Source organism: Phaethon aethereus (assembly GCF_964289735.1).
Source record: "Phaethon aethereus genome assembly, chromosome: 4".
Classification (NCBI taxonomy): Eukaryota; Metazoa; Chordata; class Aves; order Phaethontiformes; family Phaethontidae; genus Phaethon; species Phaethon aethereus.
Window position 1 is genome coordinate 29,126,939 of NC_138578.1, and position 21,068 is coordinate 29,148,006.

At 40.5% G+C, this 21,068-nt stretch overlaps 1 protein-coding gene across 1 annotated transcript; it reads left to right on the plus strand.

The window, feature by feature from the left end:
• Positions 1-212: 212 nt before the first annotated feature.
• On the plus strand, positions 213-20,657 carry UBE2D3 (ubiquitin conjugating enzyme E2 D3; the record flags this gene model as incomplete). The annotated part of the gene is made up of 6 exons (XM_081998877.1): positions 213-566; positions 15,300-15,363; positions 15,449-15,480; positions 18,000-18,077; positions 18,916-19,021; positions 20,266-20,657. The coding sequence occupies 6 exons, from the start codon at positions 213-215 to the stop codon at positions 20,361-20,363; spliced, it is 732 nt and encodes a 243-aa protein (XP_081855003.1). The 3' UTR covers positions 20,364-20,657.
• Between the last annotated feature and the right edge of the window lie 411 nt (positions 20,658-21,068).

The window sequence follows — 21,068 nt, forward strand, 5'->3', positions numbered from 1 at the left end:
CCGCAGCGGAACCCCCGGGTAGTCCTGCTCGGGCGGCAGCAGCAAGCACTACAGCAGCACCACGGCGGCGCTGCCCGCGCCGGCAGGCGGCCCCAGAACCTTCCTGCCCTTCCCTCTCCCTCCCTGCGTGCCGGCACGGCACGGATGCCTACAGCTCGCACGATCATGCCCCGCCCTTAGCGGGGCAGGGCCACAGCGCACGCAGGCGGCGCATGCGCCCGGCCTGGCCGGCGGCACTTATCCCGCCCCTTTCCCCGGTCGCCCATCGGGGGAGGGGGGCGGGGCCGTTGGCGGCGTGTCCCCTCTCGCCCCGCCCTTCCCCGCCGGCTCCGCCTCCCGCGGCGCCTGGGCCTGGCCGGCAGCGGCGGCAGTGCTGGGCTCTCTCGCCCTCTCTCGCGGGCGGTGCCACTCGGCTTTCTCCCCCACCCTACACACACTTCCTCCTCCCGGCGGTGACGGGAGGCGGCGAAGAAGCGCGGCGGGCGGAGCGCTCCCCCGGCAGCCTCCTCGGCACACGGTCTCGCTGCCCGCAGGCAGGCAGGACTTTGGGCGGCCGCTGCGCTCCGGTCGGGCGCCCCCCTCGGCTGTTTCCGGAGGAAGGAGAAGCGCAGCTGCCCCCTCCCCCCTCTCCGCCTTCTTCCCCCTCCTTCTCCTCCTCCTCCTCGCTTGCTCCCTCCCTCCCGGCCCCCCCTCGGCGCGAGCGGAGCGCGGAGTCACCGCGGCGCACAGACGGGCCCGGCGGCGGCGGCACTCGCACACAATGGCGCTGAAACGCATCAACAAGGTGAGCGCTGCGGCTCCTCCTCCGCCTGCCCCCGCTCCCCCCCCCCTCCCCACTTTGCCCTTTTCTTTATTTTTGTATTTGGCTTTTCCTTCCCCGCTCCCTCCCGCCCCGGGAGGAGGGGGGCACGGCTTCGGGGGGTGCGCCAGGCGGGCTCGGCGGGGGAGGGAAGGGGGAGGCGGGAGGCCGGCGGAGCGAGGCCGTGCAGGGGCCGGCTCCTTCAGGGGAGGCCGCGGCCCCGCTGGGGCGGTGAGGCCGCTCTCCCCGGGCCTAGGCCCGGGACCTCGGAGGTCGGCCAGGGCCCCGGAGGGCGGGCGGGGGGGCTCGCTTGGGCCGGGGCGCGGGCGGCGCTGTTCCGGCGGGCGAGGAGCGGCAGCTCCCGGGGACGCTCAAATGTCAGCGCAACCCGGAGCCACTCCGGCGCGGCGGCGCCGCCGCTGCCCCTCCGCCGCCAGCCGGCCCGGATGGTGCCGGTGCGTGTGTGCTGGAGAGGCTTTCGGCCCGATCGCGGCCCTCCCTGGGGCAGGCAGCCGGTGTCTCAGGCCGGTCTCTCCCCTCTGGCGTGTAACTTCTTTCCCGCATTGTAAGATGGCGGCGGGTTCGCCTAGTTCGGGCTCTTTCCGGGATCTCTCGCTTTCTGCAATAACATGACACATACACGCACGTCCGCGCTCTCGTCGACTCCGGAGCAGTTGCCGCCGTGCCGTCCTCTCCCCGCGTTCCCCCCTCCTCTGCCCCGGGGCGGCTCGGCCCTCCCGCCGCCCGGAGATCGCCTGGCCCGCGCGCCGGGCGGGAGCGCGCACCGCGCCGCCGCCTCCCCGTTGCACAATCGGAGCCGGGTGGAGTAACTTCGCGGCTAACTCGGAAAAAATGCCGAGGTGATGAAAGGTTTTTTTTGGGGTTTTTTTGTTTGTTTTTTTTTAAAACCTCTCCCAGGGAAGAAGGCTCCCGACGTGAGGTTGCGCTTTGGGCGGCTTTAGGGGTTCTCGGCGGCAGCGCTTCGGGAATTGCTGAGATGTAATTGCGAACGCGATGGGAGCGCAGTGGCGTTACCGGGAAGTCGCTGTTGGTCTATGCTCCTACGCGAGCTACGTGGAGCATTTACGTATTTCAAGAGCCGAGAGGAGTTTCTTGGTCATCTCGTAGCCTGCCAAGATGGCAGAAAGTCACTGTGTCCTGAAATCGGCGAACAAAACTTCGGTGCACAAAACACCTTTTGTAGACGTGTATGAAGTTTGCCATCTATTAGTCTTACTGTAATTTCATGTCTCTTTGTCAGTGCTTGTGGGCATATTTTAGTCAAAATGAGGTTATTTATAATTTATTAGTGAAAGGATAGTTCTGTTAGCACTGAAAATTTAAAATCTGTTCTGGATTAGTGCTAGCTGAATGAATTATCTTTGAATTACGGCTATGCTCTCACAAGAATTTAAAAACCATTCCTTCTGAATCTGCCATCAGAACTTGTTCCCCTGTATTAGTGGATGATATCACTTGAGTCGAAACACAGCTAGGATACTCCCTGGTATGCTTTGTCATCAACTCGTGCTTATGAAACACGTTCAGGCACTGCAGGTAAGAATTTATGGTCAAATATAAACCAAGGCAAACCCCCACTTACATAGTAATCTGGTGGTCAAAACGTTAAAACGATTCACCATGACTCTTGAATCAATAAGTCATCTCTTTTGACTGCAAGGCTTTGGCCTGTTGTGTGCAGTCTCTGGTCTTGTATTGGTCCTCACGTTCTACGGTACTGTGTAGTAGCAAGCTTCCTTCTTTACCCAGCACTAGAGTTTAGGATTGATGAGATGGTTGGATTAGGGTTCTTTTTTTGTTTTGGGGTAGGGTAGTTTTTTGTTTTGTTTGCTTGGGTTTTGGGGTTTTTTTTGGTTAGGTGGTTTTTTGAAGGTGCTATTTTTAATCAGTTTAATCACACCATGCTACAAGATACACTTCCAAATTCACATAGGGTTTACAGTTTTGATTTTGTATTTTGCCAACTTGGAAAGTGATGTTTTGCTAGACTGACTGCTTGCAAATTGCTTTCTTCCCAAGCATGGTTTCCAATACGAGTTTACTGGGATTGAGGCTGAAATCCAAAAATAGCAGGGCCAATTTTGTAACAAGGTGGTTGTGAATTTAGATTTTAATGTTGCCAACCGGTAAAGGCAGAGAATGACATTCTGTCACCAGTGAGCTGGGATCCGCTGTCTTCCAATCATAAGGTCACAGATCAGACCTTGAAGCTCTCTGCTTCCTTATAGTACGCTTTGGCACTAGATCAGAACAGGCTAAAGAAGAGACCAGGACCTTAGAACATTGTAATCACATGTAGCTGATTTAGTCTGACTTGTGATATTACCTGTCAGGAGTAGAGTTCATTGTCTCCTGCAGCAGATGACATCCCAAATACTCCAGCAAAGGTATTTTCAGTCTGTTTGGCTGACTCCCTCTTTGTGGGCTTGACATATCAAGCAAAATAAAATTCTTTATTGGGTAAATCAGACTTTCAGACTGTGTTAGTGTGTGTAAATTTAATCTGAAGTATGTTACATGTTCAGAATATAACAATCCCTACTTAAAACATAACTGGCAAATTCTGCTTTTGGCTTGGAAATGAAAGCACATGAGTATTCATGTGTTTCATGTTGGGTTATCTACTTCTGGAACACCCTTTATAAAGCACTCTCTAAACTGAAGTCGTTGTCAGGTACATAGCCAGTCCCAGGAAGATTATGTTATGCTGGAACTCATCATTGCAGCTGTGCCATCTGCCCTGAGAGTAGCCTGCACTTGACTGGCAAAACTCCGCTTTTATGGATATGGCTTGCTTTGAACAAGAGTGACAATTGCTTTTGCCATGGAATAATGTGAACCTACATCTTCATTTTAACTGTTTCCTTTCCTGAAGATGAAATTTTTCCCCAATTCCCCCCCCTTCCCCCCCCCCCCCCCAGTTTTCAACAAATTCATCTTAATTTATGAGCTTGTATCTAAATGCTTGGTACATGCTTGTGGCACATTGTCTTGGTCTGAAGTGTCAGAGTGGTACCTGCTAAACACATATCCAGTAATTGCTGCAGCCTTTTGGTGCTTCCGGTTTGAGTGATGATGATCCAGTAGCAGGGAAACATTTATGTAGGAGTAGGGAATTGAGAATGCGTGAAACTGAGAAAACTTAGGAACTTACATCATTGAAATACATCTATTTTATCACTGCTATACACATCCATTAAAGTGAGGTAGGGTAAAAGGCCTAAGTGGTGATCCTGATAGGTTAAAAATAGAATGAATACAGGAGATATATGCATGAAATGTTTTGTCTGTGAAATCCTTAAGAAAACTTGTGGCTGCTGTGTTTTATGTCTGTTTGGTTAACCAGAGCACAAGTCAGCATCATTATGTCAGGGTATTTTATTAGAAAATCTTAAATGGAGTTGGCATCCTGGAAGCTAAAGGCTGAAGGTGGCAAAAACATTTATCACTACTTAAGTACAGATATGGAAGTTTCCCTTGACAGTGGTGGAGTGGAGAGTAAAAAACTATTTTCCTCAAGGCTATAGCCTCAAGCGCTATTCCTAGATGTATAATTAATTGCAACTTTAAACCCCCTCCTCCAGGTGCTCATATAAGAAATGCTACTAACCCTGGAGATACCCGTAATATTTTTCAGAGATTGGATGTAATATGCAGCAATGAAGTCAGCAGATGTAGGTGTAGCTTTTGTAGAGATGATTCAGTTAAAGAGTTACAAAGCCTGCTTATTACTTTTGTTTTAAGCTGCTACTCTTTTCTTTTGAATTTGGTACGAAATTTTAAAAAATTGGCTTAACTAGAAAAAGCTGCTTGGAATTTTCTTCTCTGGATGAAACCTACAGTACTTTATTTTTGCAGACAGTCTTGGATTTAGTTTGCTGGGATTACTCAAAATAGTTAAATAACTTGGAAGTTATGTGATTGATCTTATGCTTTGAATGAATGTCTAGAAATAAGTCTGGATTTGTCTGTTTAGGGGCTCGGAAAGTTAATCTTAACTAGCTGATGAAATGCAGTTGAGATAAGCTTAGTTAAAATGCTTTAAATCTTTGTGAATGTTTTCTGTATGTATAGAATTACCTTTTTTATTTTTTTACTTTAGCTAGTTTGCCTTAACTATTTCAAGTATCCAGAGGTAGACTTAAGTCCTGCCTCAAGTAGATAATGCCGTGCAACTATGGCAGTCGGTGGTTAGAAGGGTCATGTTGAGTCAGAAGGCAGTGGTTGATTTTAAGTCATGAGATTTCAGTAATGGAGTTTGGGAAGCACTAGTATCGCAGAACTTCAGTGTTCTTTAAAAGTCAGAATAAAATTATTCAGCATTAGGTGAAAGCTGTCATCACTTAAATTCTGTTTAAGATTTAGCTTATCTGAATAGTAAGAAATGACAGTTATACTATGAAATGAATATCATTAAAATGAAAATAATGCTTCTTAATTGAGTAGGTTTGATACCCATATTCAAGTCCAGCATTTACTTGTTGGGGTCTTGGATGGGTTTTAAGAACTGGTCATTTTTTTTAATCAGAGAAAATTGATGCTTCCTTAACTAGAAAGTTTGGACTGCAGTAACTTAAAGATTTCTCCTGTTAATTGGGCACTGTGCTTGTGAAACAAGTTCCTGGTCAGCATAGATCTTTAAATGTGTATATTGGAATGGGGGGAGAAGGCGATTGTAATCTCACTTAAGTAATTTACAGGACTTCAGAGATCGATATTCCATTAGATGGGCACTTCTTGCATACCTTAAAAATGGAGTTCTCCAGTACGTTAAGAATTTGGGTGGAATAAGGTACAGAGTAAAAAGGTTGTCCAGCCAACATTTTCTTTACGATCGTTCCAGCTTTTAGAGATGTTTTTGAAAGTAAGCCAGTGCTTTCTTTATTATTCCCTGTGTGAGTTTCTTCACTGAAGAGCTGATGTAGAACTCCACAGAATGAGCTCCCTTCAACTGCATCCCCAGCCTGTAACCAGCTCTGAAGCACCATCATGATGCCTTTCTTTGTGCTCACATATTAATGTGTAAAGGAGCGGGGAAGGATGTAAACAGCTGTAAGTAGCAGCTGTTGAATACAGAGCAGTAAACGGATTCTTGCCAAAGGCATCTCTGTTCCTTGTGGAGGCCACCTCTAGCCCAGCATCATCCCCTACCCATGGATGTTTCCTCTGCGTCCACTGGGTTGAACAGTTGAAGGAGAGAGAGGATGGAGGTTCTTAACCTTGTCTGAGATGCCGAGTGACAGCTGGTAAGGAGGAGTGGAAAAGGGTAGAGCTTTTGTGTAATTCAGATTAGGGCATTGATAATGCGATGTCTGATAAATCTTTCTGTTGCAAATATTAAGGTTTTGCCACTTTAACTGTCTGCCCTGTGTTGTTGTATAGGTCCCTCCCCTGTGTGTCAGAGGTGGCAGATGGGAACGTGTGGTCTGCACTTCAGCATTAGGTCTGATACCTCAGTATAAGCTGACTTCTGTTGATAGTTTAGGCTAAGATGCTGCAGCTTGCCTTGAAAAGGCTGAGTTACAGGAATGTGTCTTCTCCTGTGACTGATGCGATATAACAACCTGCTGGTATAATATGCAGAAAAAAATAAAATAGGGTGAGAAATGAAAGCAGTAGTGAGAATGTGCGTATGATTGCAGGCGGTAGTGCATTTTTATGTGCAGTTGCTTTTTGTCAAGTTGTCTTTATCAGAAGAGAGTCTTAAACTGTGTTGAATTGCATATGGTGGACAGTTTTGTAAAACCTGAATCTAAATTTAATGCCTCAAACTCTAGATGGAAAGTACAGGAGCTTTTTTTAAAAAAAGCTTTCTCTTCAATGTGCTTTTTATGGGTCACTGATCTCATACGTTAAATGTAGTAGGTTGTGCTGGGGAAGCCTTGCAAAAAAAAAGTTAAAATTACATTCACAAGTTTAAATTGGTGTTTATGCCTTTGGCAACTCTTTGTAAAACACTTGGATGTAGACAAGTTTTAATACTGAAAAATGAGCCAAATAGAGCATTGCAGGATTTAGGACTGAAAGCTAAACAGATAGAGGGCATTTTGTTTATTTTGTTTAAACATTGTTCAGAGCCTTCTTACCAACAGTAAACTTCAGTATTAAAATTTTGTGTAAAGGAAGCCTTTGTTCTGAACCTCATCCCTTTGACATGCATGATATATATGCTAGACATATTCAAGATCTCCTGCAGTTTTTTCCCAGTGTAACTGTGATGGTTTTTTTATTCTGGTGTTAAGAAAGCAAGATGGGAGGATTGCAGACTGTTTTGCAAATGTTAGGGCCCAGTGAAAAAAGGAGGAGACAAATGTTTAATCCTTTCCACAAGCATCTGGACACCAGAGTTGCAAGCTGAACTGAATGCACATGCTAAAGTGCTTTAGGTCTTCTTGATGGAGGGCACGAGGATTTTGTTAGGTGCTCAGTTAACTTTATAGCGAGCTTTCTCTGTTACCTGGAGTTAGGTTGGCCAGGTGCTCATCACTTCTGTGAGCTCTTCCAAGAGCGCTTTTAGGTTTCTAGTAAATATGAGCGTCCTGTTGTAAGGCAGTGTTTCCCAACCTTTGCTGGCCTGTTTGAGTAATAGTGCCAGGTAATTCTCTAAATCAGATAACTGCAAACTTTGTATTTCCTTTTAGCCTTAGTTTTAATTTCTGCTTGCCTTGAATAATATAGGCGAATCTCCTGAAAGACAATTTGCCAGATGAGCAATGGCCCCCTTCCATTCCCCTAATTCTGTCACAGTCTGTTCATAAATATGCTTTTAAACACTTTTTCCTTCATCATCTTTTTTTTTTTTTTTTCTTCTTTTTAAAGGCCTTTGTGGACATATATGTTCTAGATGGCTGAGGTTGAACTCACCTGTAAGAGCGGCTGCACTTCAGAAACAGTTTTTGATTATTTTTTTTTATGCTCTGTTGGCTCAGTGTGCACTGATTTTGTGTGTAACTGTACCTAATCCTGTAGCTAGGCCCTTACTTTGCATCTACTAGCTGTTCAAAACACAGAACCATTATGAAGGGTAGTTATACACAATAGCATAATATGATAGGGTAATTGTACAGCTGTAGATAAGCTAGTGTAATCATCCCCACATAGTTGTGTTCGTAGAATATACCCCTATGGTATATTGCAATAGCTTTCACGTGCATCTTTGGATTCATACAAAACATGGACTCGTAAAGGTCAAGACAGCTTTTTAAAAGGAGAACTGATTTTCAGAGTTCATTAGGTTAAATAATGAAATTTCAGAATAATATATAAGACTACATCTAAACAATGAATCCACCACACTGATTACAGATGTGCTGTTATTTGTTAGAATACTAATTTGATAATTTTCTGTTGTATGATCTTCCTTTTGATACATTTCCTTGAGAACATGGAGAATTCTTATATGTTTATTTGGAAAGTGCAGACTTGCCGAGGTTAAGTGCCCAATTAAGGCTGCTTTGTGCTTTCTACAAAAATTTGTCCCATATGCTACCAGTCCCCAAAGTTGTTGTTTGTGTAGGGTTGGCAAACTCTAGGAGACCTCTGTCACATTGAGTGCAGGGCAGTGCGTGTACAGATGCTGCTTCTGGTTGCTGTGTCAAATGCTGGTGGCTGAGGTTGTCCCCCATGTTACTGTGTCCTTGACAAGCTGCGGGGCTGTGTGTTGGAAGGCTTGTGCGTAACGCTGCCAAACCCCAGCATCTATTGAGTGTTAAGCTAGAATTTTTGTGAAATTATCTATCACAATGCCAAAATTTCATTCCTGAGTGGTAGCCATAAGGCCAGAGTGCCTTACTTGAATATAAACTTCTTTCCAAGTGCATCACTTCACATTTGTCTGTATTGAATTTCGTTTCAATACAGGGACTGGGTCCCTTCGTTTCCCAGTCATTCTGTTTCATTTAGTTAGGTGCATCTTACTGTTCCTCTTGTGGCGCGTTTACACTCATTACCTTCTTCTCTGAGGACTGCATTGTAGTCCTGGGTTACAGAACCAAAGATCAGTGTGGTTCTTGCAGGAAAAGCCTCTGAGTGATAATACAGTATCTGAGTGAGCATGCTAAGTTTCAGGGTCCAATATTCAAAATGTTGGAAATGCCAGAATTAAAATTTGATTTATTTGATTTGATTATCATTCAATGGATAGGTAGTTAACCAGTACTTTACTTGACGCTTTTCTCTTTGACATGCTGTAGTCAATATGCACAGCCCTCGTCCTACACTGAGCATATGTTTTAATAGCTGTGTTATTTTCAGGGAGTGGTAATTGTTGTAATGCCTCAGAATTGACATGTGTAAAGCAGTCAGATTTTCTTAATCTTGAGTAAGACAGCTGCTGTGGGTTTTGATCACTTTGGGGGAAACAAGCCATAACTTTGAGTTCAAAGCACAGCTATAGGTGTGTAGTTGCAACCTTTTTTCTAATTTTGTTCTGAATGCCTTTAGTGAATGACCAGGAAAGCAAAGCTGGTAACCCAGCTCCTTTTCCACTCAGATCTGTCCAGCTAGAGATGAACTCTGCGAAAGGTTGGAATACAATAGAGAGCCATTTTAGCTGCCGTAACTCTGAAACTCTGAAAACCATTGCCTACATTGTAAACCTTCCAAATTTCAGAACAGATGAGAAGAGCTGTAGACAATAGTCTCATTCACAAAGGGCTTGTGTACTGAAAGGTGAGTTCTTTGAAAAGATAGCATGTAGTCATCAGAGTAGTTTATATCACAGTCAAAGCACACAAAATTACTTAATTACAGTTGCACAGCAGTCTGGCATTTCCTTCCTTGAGTGTGAGGTTTAAAACATGAATATTTCTATGTTTGTCTTTTAATATACCACTAAGATATTGTACAAACAATATGCAGTGTGTAGCCTGAAAAATTTAGTACTAAAGGCTTGAGAAATGAAAAATAGAACAAGCAGAATAGTCAAGGTAGGGACAATCACAACTGTTACATTTCTGGTCATGGTTTGGGTTTCTGTGCTATTGTCCCTCGCTGTTTTCTGTGACTGCTGTTCATGTGTTTTCTCTGCATATTTGCTCTAATGTCCTCTTTTTTTTTTTTTTTTTTAAAGCAACAGGGAACCTACACCTTTCTGTATTATGCACTGTCATTATACATTGTTTTTATCCATTTATTAAGTGTTAGCCAAAAGGCCAGCCTGTTTGAAACTGATAATTTTCTTCTGGTTACACTTGTCTTGTGATGTGTATTGTGCCATTGCTTTCTTATTCAGCTCAGAAATCCACATTTAGTGTTCTTTCAAACTGTTATTTTCTGCTTCCAGGGGTAATTAATTTTCATGCTGAAATTAATGTTGCAAATGCAGGTGTGTGGGATGAGGCAGTAGTGCTTTGCTGGTTGACACTTCTTAATCTTCAAACAGGCTTAAATGTTCTTCCCCTTCCTTTATAGCTGCTTCCAATCCTTCCTTCTTTAAAGCTGTTTTCAGCTGTGAGCTAATGAGTAAGACTAATGCAGTGATGAATTTTTGGATGCTTACAGTTGGAAATATCCTGTTTGACACAGACAACATTAGACAAGCATTCAAATTATTAAATGTTGATTTTTTTGTTTGACTTAGAGTGATTTTTTTTTTTAATTTTTTTTTTTTAAATTTAAACTTCTGATTTAACTGCATATCACCTTTCATGCCCTCCAATGTAGAATGAGTTATTGGCTGGAAACTTAAAGCAAATTAACCCCATTTCTTCCACTATGCTTCCTTGACTACAAGTCAGAAAGCTGCAATATATGATTTTAACAAATAATTGTGTTACTAACAAATATTAAATCTGTGAGTTTATGCCTGTGGAGAAAAATGAGTAATCTTCTGTTACTCTAGTGGGAGTGATCTTCTGTCAGTCTGTATTTAAGTCAGCTGCTACTATCATTAAAAATAAGCCCTGGCTATTTCTAGCTTAAACTAGAAAAATGTAGCAGTTGTGCCACAGGGAGTATGAATTCTGACAAATGGGAAGAAAAGGAGCTGACACTGATGCTGCTCTACTTGGTACCTTGCAAGAAGGCAGCTTGGTAGGTATCAGGCTGTCATTTCTTACTGAATTTGCTGAGACCTGAAAGCTTCCGTGAGAAAAGCAACTAGTTTCCTTAAATATTTTCCTTCACTGTCTTGCTCCTGCATATTTGGATGAGGTATCCTTTGTCATTCTTTAGATTTTCTTCATCACTTAAATGACTTCTGTAGTCTTTTAAATAGCTGTTAGAGAGGAGGTTTTTTTAGCAGCTTTTCTGTCAAAAGAAAAAAAAAGACTGATGATACTTTTGTGGTTTATAATAGGATCATAGTCCTGCATTCACACTCGCATGTCAATGTTTTGAATCATCACTTGATGCATAAGCCATATTTTCTATGTTACTTATGATTATATTTGTGGAAAAGGAGCAGATTAATTTGGTTTTATAAGCATTTTTTTCTTGTAAGTACTCATGTATATTTTGGTTAGCTTTTTGATTAATTTGTAGAGAAACAGAAGAGAGAAGATTAAGAATGGGGCTGTTTCACCAATAAAACTACATCTTGCTACAGGCTTCATGTGAAAGTGGCAGAAGAACATGGTGCTGAATTTGTGTTAAAGCATGTCTGTCTGTTGCAGTGATGGATAGTGTTGCTGTGTTTCCCATTATCTCTCAGTTTTCCAAAACTCGGTTGCAAAATTGTACATTGTAGTAGCATTGGTGCTTACTCCTTAAACAGTGTTTAAATCTGTAAAATGCTAAGTGACTAATCATCCTTGTGGAAAGGTAGGAACCATCACAACTTTATATTTGGAAACTAGGACACAGAAATGGTGATACACTGGAGCTACAACAGAAACCTCTGGCAGTGCCAGAGACTACTAGTCACAGTTGTAATTCAAGACTAATCCTTTCTGATAGGCATATAACACATCACTCTGAACCAAATTTGGCTTATTGTTTCTATGTAAAGTCTTTGGAATTTGCTTCTTGGGAATTTTTTTTTTTTTTTCCTTAAGCCACCTGTAAAGTGAAAAACTATAGCAGCTAACTCCAGGAAAATGTGTGTTCTACTTTGGGGACTTTTTTTTTTTAAGAAAGTTTGGGATGTAGCTTAGTACCTCTTGACAAAGCAAAGCACTACTCAAACTGAATGTAAGCAAAAAGAAGGAAAATTGGAGATAGAAGGAATATCAGAAGCATAAAGCCTTCATATGTAGAAATTTTACAGAACAATGCTTGGGAACATTTTTTAATTCAAAAATACTAGATAAACTCTAAAATACTAGTTAAACTCTACTTTGTAAAATGAAACTTAATGTGGTCTTTACCATCTTGGTGAGAAATGGGTGAAAGCAGGGCAACAATTATGAGCCGATTTCTTAAAAATTTTTTTTTGAATCAGCTCATGGAAATTATGATGCTTAGTTTTGATGTCAGAAATACTTTTCAGATTAAACATTTTCCTGTAATAGAATAGTTGATTGCTAAGCTGAGAAGGAAGGTCAGTTTCTGTTTCTGCTGCTGAGTGGGAAGCTTTTAAAAAAAAAAAAAAAAAAAAAAAAAGCTCCTCCTTTTCCTTGAATGAAATGCTTCAACTGCGCTCCAAATATCACAGCCCATGTGTCTCTGCTTGTTTGGTTTCCAGTTATTCCAGTTTGGCTGTTGGATTCAGAAAAGTTGTCGCTTTCAAAAGGCACTTTTTAAAGTTACACAGAGAGGACTTTCTGCTCCCTTGTTGCAAAAAGCCTCCCTCCTTTTGCGTAGATGTGAATTTTTCGCACACTTAACAGGGAGGTGGAATAGGTCTGGTGTTCCTGTAAGCGGGCAAAGCTTGCTGGTGGTTGTTTCATGTTTGCCTCAGTTCTTCCACAACACTTCACGCTCTGCTGAAGCAAACAGCTTTACTACAAACTTTAGTCTTCTGACCATAGTACCTAAAAGAAGCAAATAGAAGAACGTGTGCCACCTCAACTTTTGTTCTTGATGAATTTAGTGGGTGAATTACTTGCTCTGTGGTTGAAATGCTAAGTAGTGTATCATGTGTTCTGAACCTTATCTGTATTTTGAACTACTTTGTTTAGCACAATTGGGTTTTTTTACTGATGTGTTTTGGGCCGGACAAAACTTTAGACCTTTAGCTTATGGAAATCCATGTTTGTTTGTTCTCTAGAACAGTTCATGTGGTTAAAAGGGGTAACTCTGTATGGACATGTATCTTGAAAGGACTGGAGACTGGAATATTAACTGTCATGTGTTTCAGCTTGTAAATTAGTCTTAATATCACTGAAGGGGGTTTTGCACACATTTTTCACCAGAACTTGTTAAATTTAATATTAGTCTTACGTGTTCAATCCTACTTATATTTGCCTTTCCTAGCTAAATTATTTTTATATACTCTAATTTTCCTGCTGTGTTAAAATAACTTATTTTTATCTTGAGTGCTGATGTCTTGTTTCTCTGAAGACAGTAGTACCTTTTGAAGAGCTGTCTAGTCTAATGCACATACCTCTGACAGTTCACTTCATGCTGATCTTTTCTTGTCCTTGTCTTCATGCTACTTATTTTTATAATTTCATAAACTGCATGAAGAGCCTTTTCATAGTTCTTAGTCCCTGTGATAGTTTTAAAAAGATAGGATCTGATCATCTTTCCTTTGATTAATTAAATAAACTAATCCAGTAATGACTACACAACTACATTAAAAAAGTAACATTTGTGTCTTTCTACTTATTCTGTTGCTACAGCTTATTTTAAGGGACAAAATATCTTTTTTTCTCTCAGATTTTGGAGATGAGAAATAAGCTTGATTAACAAAACTTGATGTATTTGTTATAATGGAAGAAAACCCTGAAAATTAAAAAAGCTTTCTATCTGAAGGTTCTTCTACATTTCTTGTTTGCCTTTACGTGGGTAATATAAATCTAACTTGGCAAATTTTTCTGGAGGGTTCTGAACAATGCATGGGCCTAGTAAGTGATATTTCAGAATAAGTAACAGCAGCAGTGAAATGATCCATAATGTTAACTGATACAATTCCATTTTACAAAACAGTCTGATTGCAGTGCAAAACTGAAATCTGGTTAATTGGAAAGTTAACCAAAATTAGCATGTGTAGGGATAGGAAATGCAGGACTAAGTTTTCTTGGGATTTGGGATTTTTTTGAATTTATGGAATTCTACATGTTGAATTAGTGTTATTCTCTCTGTTTGCAGGAACTATCATTTTAACAAAGAACAAGGTGCTTAAGTTACAGGGAATGTAAATTCTTTTTTTCCCTCATGTTGTGTTGACTTACACTTAATAAATTTTTATCAAGTCCAGAATTTGTGAAACTTAGAGGATGTACATTAGGATCTTCCCAGGCAAGACAGTTAACTGTCTGGTCCAAATATGCATGTGTTTCCAGCATAATAGGTATGCCTGGGTTTCTTAAATGTCTGACAAAGTAATAGAAAGTTCTTGTTTTAATGGCTTGTATAGACTTGTAGCAAAATAACTTGTGTGCAACTGTTGGTATATGGGAGAGGGACTGAAAGTTTTCCCTTTTCTCATGACTTCTTTGATACTTGGACAAGTGCAGATTTATGGAAGCTCCTGAAGCCATTTTTATGCTCTAAAGAGAGCAGAGAGAACAGTATCTGTTACATACTTTAACTGAAAGTATAAATTTAATTTTAAAAGACACTGTCCAAACAAGTAACTTGTGGAATGTTTGAACAAACTAATGCTGAGCTGCTTTGATTCATCACAGCAATCTTGATACTACACAAGGAATCTTCCATCTGAAGTTTCTGGTTTCGTTCCCTGTGTAATGGGGGAAGGGAGGAACTGTTTCTGCAGCTCAGTTATTCAGAATTCTAAGGGCATAATTATCTTAAATGTGAATTTTAAAATAAAAACTACAGGTATTTTGCCTGATTCGGACACTTGTCAGCCTCTTCTAATTTTCCTAGTTTAATCAAAGCAAGATATATCCCTGCTGGAGGTAGTGTGGAAAATGAAACGGAGTTTGTGTGTTGGGTGGTTTGTTTTCTTTTTTTTCTGTTCTGAGTTTTAATGTCAGATGTTACATACATAGTGCTTTCAGTTTCATGAAGGCTTATCAATAGCTTTCTCTCTTCCCACTGCAGGCTTCTTTAGCTAAGACTGAATCCTTGAGAATCTTGATCAGACGGTGGTTAGATTGCCTATTTCAGGCTCTGTGTCCTGCTCTCCTTTCTGTCCCTTCTTCAGCAGGGGTGTCTTTACAGTAGATATTTATTTGGAAAAGCATAGTCACTGTGGCTTCTTACCTTCATAGCTGGTTTTGGTGGTTGTCTTTTTTAAAGACATTTTTGATACTGATCTAGTGGTTCCAACAGTTGTTATTGCACATTCTTCTGTGTTTGTATATGGAAAAACTGTAAAAGTTTTTGCTGGACATGAAGTGAAAATGACTGAGTTCATTAGTGTTCCTTCTCTGAACAGTGTTTTGGTTTTTTTGTTCTTTTTTTCCTAAAGGAACTTAGTGACTTAGCCCGTGATCCTCCAGCACAGTGTTCAGCAGGTCCCGTTGGAGATGACAGTAAGTAACTTTAAGTTTTATTTTTTGCTCTGCTAACTCAAAGCATGTCATGCATAGATAATAATGCGGAGTTTTTCTTTTGTAGTGTTTCATTGGCAAGCCACAATTATGGGACCTGTAAGTATTTTAATCCTTGTGATGTAATATTAAACTAGTAGTTCTTATTCAGGAGGAAACTGTGAAAGTTTTTATTTTAGGTTTTTTAACTCTTGTTATTAGTCTTTAGTTCTAGAAGTACTCCTTACAGTAACGGAAGATGAAGGGTGGGGGGGAATTAGTCTGCTTAGTTTATTGCTGGAATGTTTTATGAGGGCATGTATTTCAGCTGAGATAATCTCTAGAGCAATGTTAGGCATTATCATTTGATATCTAGAAACTTTGCTTGCATTTAACTTTTTCTGAACTTTGTACTAGGAGCTGGTCCCAGAGTCAGGAATTAATTGGGATGCTTTTGTGTGGATCTTGGAACGGATCAGGGAATCCTTGTTTGGTCTGGTGTCATTTAGTGAGATCTTGAATACTTTTAGGAAAATAAGGGAAAAAGTGACTGAGATGTGAGGTTCCAGTTATGACTGGAGGAAAGGAAGTCTGTGTTAAATGTTCAGTAAGCATCTGAAACCTGAAAGTGACTTTTTCCTTGATAAAAGAAGGCAAATGTTTGCCTTTACTGAAAAGGTAACCTGCAAACACTTGACATCTGGAGTTTTCAGAGCTGGTTATCTATCTTTAGAAAACAAAACCTTCTGTAACTTGAAGGCAAATACTGGATGCCAGTAGACCTGCAGCATCAAGGTGATGCTTCCAGTGAGGCTGCAGAGTAGGAATTAAATATGAGTGATGCTGAATTGCCCTGACTTTATATATAGCTACAAGTGTGGTTTTAGGAGATTGCTGTGGAAAATGTACTTATTAGAGGTTCACCTGACTGGAAAAATGGCTCTCCATTCCAAAGTCCCTGGTCCTCATTGATTGTAACTAGGTGCTTCAAAAAGATAAAATTGTTTAATAGCTGTATTCATGCTTAAATGGCAAGGAATGTTCTGCACTCTACTGAGTATGGTTTTATGTGGCTGGTGTCTGCATGGTCATAGGGTATTAAACATCAATTGGATTTAAATTGGGATTATTAGTTTTAGTTTCCCCTTCTGGTTAATAATGTACAGCTCCTTTTTTCCCATATGTTTTTTGTGGTGTCGAAAGGTTTGCATTCCTGTTTCAAGCTTGGGCAGTGTCCTGGCAGAAGTGTGGTGTTAGTAGTTTAGCGCTGCTGTGGTGTTGCTTAGTGCCTTTAATAACAGATGAAGACTGTAGAACCAATCACCTGGCCTTCCGCCTCTGCAACAGGATATTATACAGGCTGTGATTTTCTTAGCTAGATGTAAGAGAGCTTGCATTGGTTTAACACATTCTAAGAGGGGTTTCTGTAACTGCTAAAATTGATCCCCAGAGTATGTGCAGTAAAAGGGTTGCTTTCTGGCTCCTCAAGGCCTCACATAAGCATCTTTTGGCCAAATACAAGAGGTTGTATCTTGATTGCTAGGTTTTCAGCAGAGATTGGATAGGGTATAACCTATGCATTTTCAGGTTTGAGTCCCTTGTCTTGTGTTGCAGAATATAATTTTCTGATATTTAACTAAGGAAGATGTAGTTATTTCCTTACATTGATGAAATGTTCTTGCAATTAATATGAAAATTGAATTTACAAATAATTCAGAAGTGTACTTGTGTGTCTCAAATTCATTTTCCTTATCCCTGAATCTGGAATTAAAAGCACCGTAGTCTTCAGATTAAAGAATGAAATTGTTAGCTCTATTTCAGAAATTTAGTTATAGTTTCAAGTAAAACTTCTTACATATTTCTTCTAGTAACTTAGGCAATCCCTGTTTAGTCACTCCATTTATTCTCTACTTACTATCAGCTTTCTTACTTCCACATGTTGCTTTATTGCTAATAGTTAACGCGTGAATGAATTACCCGCGTAATTGTTTACTTGGAGCAGGGAAATGTAAAATACTCCTCCATACTAGATTCCAGTGAATTTCTAATGCAGAAGAGGACGAGGAATTCACTGAATCTTGCTCAGGAGTTTTTTGTTGTTGTTTGGTGCTGGTAGGGTGGAGGGTTTTTGCAAGGAGCGAGGAGTTAGCTGTGTATTTGTAGGTTTTCTGCAGGGCTGAGCAACATCTAAGCCAAGGACAGAACTTAGGAGGGAATGGGAGGCCCTTAGAGCTGTCCGTGGCCACTGTAAACTTGGGTGGTCGTAACAAATAAACTCCAAACACTGAACTTGAGCTTTTTCAACCTGACAGGACCCCCACTCTGTTAACATTATTTCTTGGAGCAGTCTGAGAGGCATTTGGATGCTTTTGCCAAGTTTTCCTGAGTGGATTGTCAGAGAAGCTGTTTTCTGTGAAGCATCAGGTCAGAGAGGTCTATACAGAAAGTGACCTGTATGTGTTCTGTATCACTTAATTTAGGAAGAGTAACTGAATTTTAATTACATCTCTTTTGTATTGGTGGATTAAACGGTTCAGTTGTTTAAACAAATGTCCTCTCCTTTTACTTATTTAAAAACATCTTCAGTGATACTTAGTCCTAAAGATGATAATAAGAGAATTATTTGTTTGCTTTGACAGAATGACAGTCCATATCAGGGTGGTGTATTCTTCTTGACAATTCACTTTCCTACAGACTACCCTTTCAAACCACCTAAGGTAAGCATTGCTTTCTCATTTGTGAAATTAGTGCTCTTTAAAGAACCGAGTAAAGGATAGAAGTTGTCAGCATCTGTGTTGTAATACTGTCAAGTTCTCACTTCTTTTCATTCTTACAGTATATTAGATAACAAGGTCCCTCTCTGACTACCACAAGAATGTGTGCGTTAACTTATTTTAGGAGCAAACTCATATATGTGAGTTTTGAATGTCTTGGAATGATGTTTGATTTTATTTCTGTTTTTCTTAATTGATAGGAAAATTCATTAGCTTTGTGTTACTATAATAGAATTCTTGCTGAGGGGGCTGTCCAGTATTACAGTGTAGCTGTTTGGGTTCATCTATAGGAATGTGACACTGGATAGGGATTAACTTGCTGAGTACCTAAAATCAGTGAAGATGGTATCTGTTTGAATTTGGCAGTAATTGCAAAATATGCTTTTTTGTAGCTTTATCAGCCGCTAGCATTGTCTTCCAAATTCCCGTCAATGTGAAAGTGCACAGTTGGAGTGACCGCAATGTTTGAAGTTCTTTAGCTCTGTGATAGCAGTTTTCTGTGGTTCAGGCACTTCTGTTGAGTGTCTTCGTCATGATACAGGCACCTGTGATTAAAACGTAGCCTCGCACTTGTCCTGTCTCTGTTTGAAATAGAGTGCCTGGTAATTGGAAACTGAGAGGTTGTGGCTTGGGTGCATTTCCACGAATTTGATGCAGTTTAACTGCTTAATCCTTTTCTTTTAGAGTAAATTGAGTTGACTAATAGCCTGACTGAGAAGGGTAACGTCATTGTCATCAGAGACCGAAACACAGTCTTTTTTTTTTTTTGTTGTTGTTGCAGGTTGCATTTACAACAAGAATCTATCATCCAAATATTAACAGTAATGGCAGCATTTGTCTTGATATTCTAAGATCACAGTGGTCTCCTGCTTTAACTATTTCTAAAGGTAACTTTTGTGAAGGAGAAATGTTTCCATCTTGTATTGAATACTCTGCTTTTAGATTTGATTGTCTTGAGTTCTTACCCGTCTCTTGATTTCCCTTGCTTGTTCTAGCCTGTGTTTCGCCAATTTGATAATGATGTCTTACTGTGGTTTTAATGGATATTTGTTTTTTCTAACACATTCTGCTACATGGCTCATTAAGGCCTTGTCTGGCCACTTACTTGCTTCAGTATTCTTAGCAGAGCTTACTAGCTTGGACCCAGAGGAATCTGCCAGCATTTGGATTGAAACAGGCCTGTGGTGGTGTATTTGAGCTAAGGCTGAGAAACTACTCGTTTGCAGCTGTCCATGTAGATAGAGACTTGCGTATTAATTTAAAGTCAGTTTTTAATAATGAAATCTGCATAGTTTTTTTGACTGAGTCTGTCTAGAATTACATGCAGAGTTATACTGGTATATCTCTGTGGCAGACTAATAAAAGAAAACTGTTATTGATAGATGTTGCTTTCTGCCACTGTGCACTCGTATTGTATTGCATTGCTTCATTTTACTATAGTAAATAACAGTTAACTCTCAAACCAAATTTTGTGTTGCCTCAAAGCCACTGGTCACTGTGACTTCAAAAGATCCATCAAAGTGCTGCTTTGTCTATAGGACGTGTAATTCCTGCCTGTCCAAGGAGTAGGTCTGTAATTTGAATGTGGATTCCCTACATTTTAATGCTGTCACTATTGTTTTCCTTTCAAAGCTGCTGTGAGAGGATGAACTCCTCGTAGCTGCCTGCAACAGTGTTACTCCACATGTGTAGATTTATCAGTGCTGACCAGGTTATTGCTACCTTACATACAACACAGACAGAATTCAGTCTGATTTAAAAAAAAAAAAAAAAAAAGTGAAGAAGTTCTAGTTTTAGTGATTAAAGCCATGGAATGTGCTGGTCATCAGAATACATAACGTGCTCTTTTTGGCTGCTACATTGCATCGTAGTGCAGGGGACAACAGTGCTGTTCTCGTGTGTGCTTACTGACAGCTGTAAGTATTGGGAAATAAGAAACAAATTGTTCTTACAAACTTCTGGGCTTTTTATTCAGAGTGGGTTACAAATTTATTTGGGCCGAAATCAGGAAAAGGCTTGTTAGGTTCTCGCCTTGTGCTGACTTTGTGCTAATGCAAAGATCTGCACTCCATTGTTTCTGAGATTGTTGCTCCTGCTCTGCTATAGAGAATTTTTTTTTTTTTTTTTACAGTTCTCTTATCCATTTGTTCACTGTTATGTGATCCAAATCCAGATGACCCACTAGTGCCAGAGATTGCACGTATCTATAAAACAGACAGAGACAAGTAAGTACAGAGTTGTGCAAGGCTAATACTGTAACAGACTTTGTAAGAGTACATTGTCAGACCGCAGTTGTGTTGAGTGAGCCTTTCGTGAAGATCTGGGATAGAGAGAATTTTTGTGTCGAAGTACCACCTATTCTTGGTAGCGCATAATTTAAAAACAAAGGGGCTTAGTATCTTTGTAGTTCTGGGTGAAGGAGATTCTTTTTCTTGTATGCGTGGCAGTACTTTAAAGTATGTATTGCCCAGTTTTTGTTTTTATTACCATGCATAAATAGGATAGATCTTGATATTGAGAAGATAACTTTGTTATTTTGGTACTTTCTTTTGGTAGCAGCTTGGCCTTTAATTTCAGTGCTCCCCTTGAAAAAAGGCTTCATAATTTTTTTACTATCTGTGTTGAAACAAGGTGGTTTTTTCTTATGTGTTTTGAACATTTTGCACAGATAGAATTATACAAAGTAGACTGTTTTTTTAATATAAATATATTAATGCTAAATATACTTGTCCAATTAGGTACAATAGGTTAGCAAGAGAGTGGACAGAGAAATACGCTATGCTGTAGGGTAAGAATATCTGCACATTATGGTGCATTTAACAAAATGGAAACTTGTCAGCACTTGGGTGCTGCATGCTCTAGGCACTGGATTAACTAACAGATAATGGATGCACCAGTTACTGAACTTGGATATTTAACAGCTTGATCTGTGGT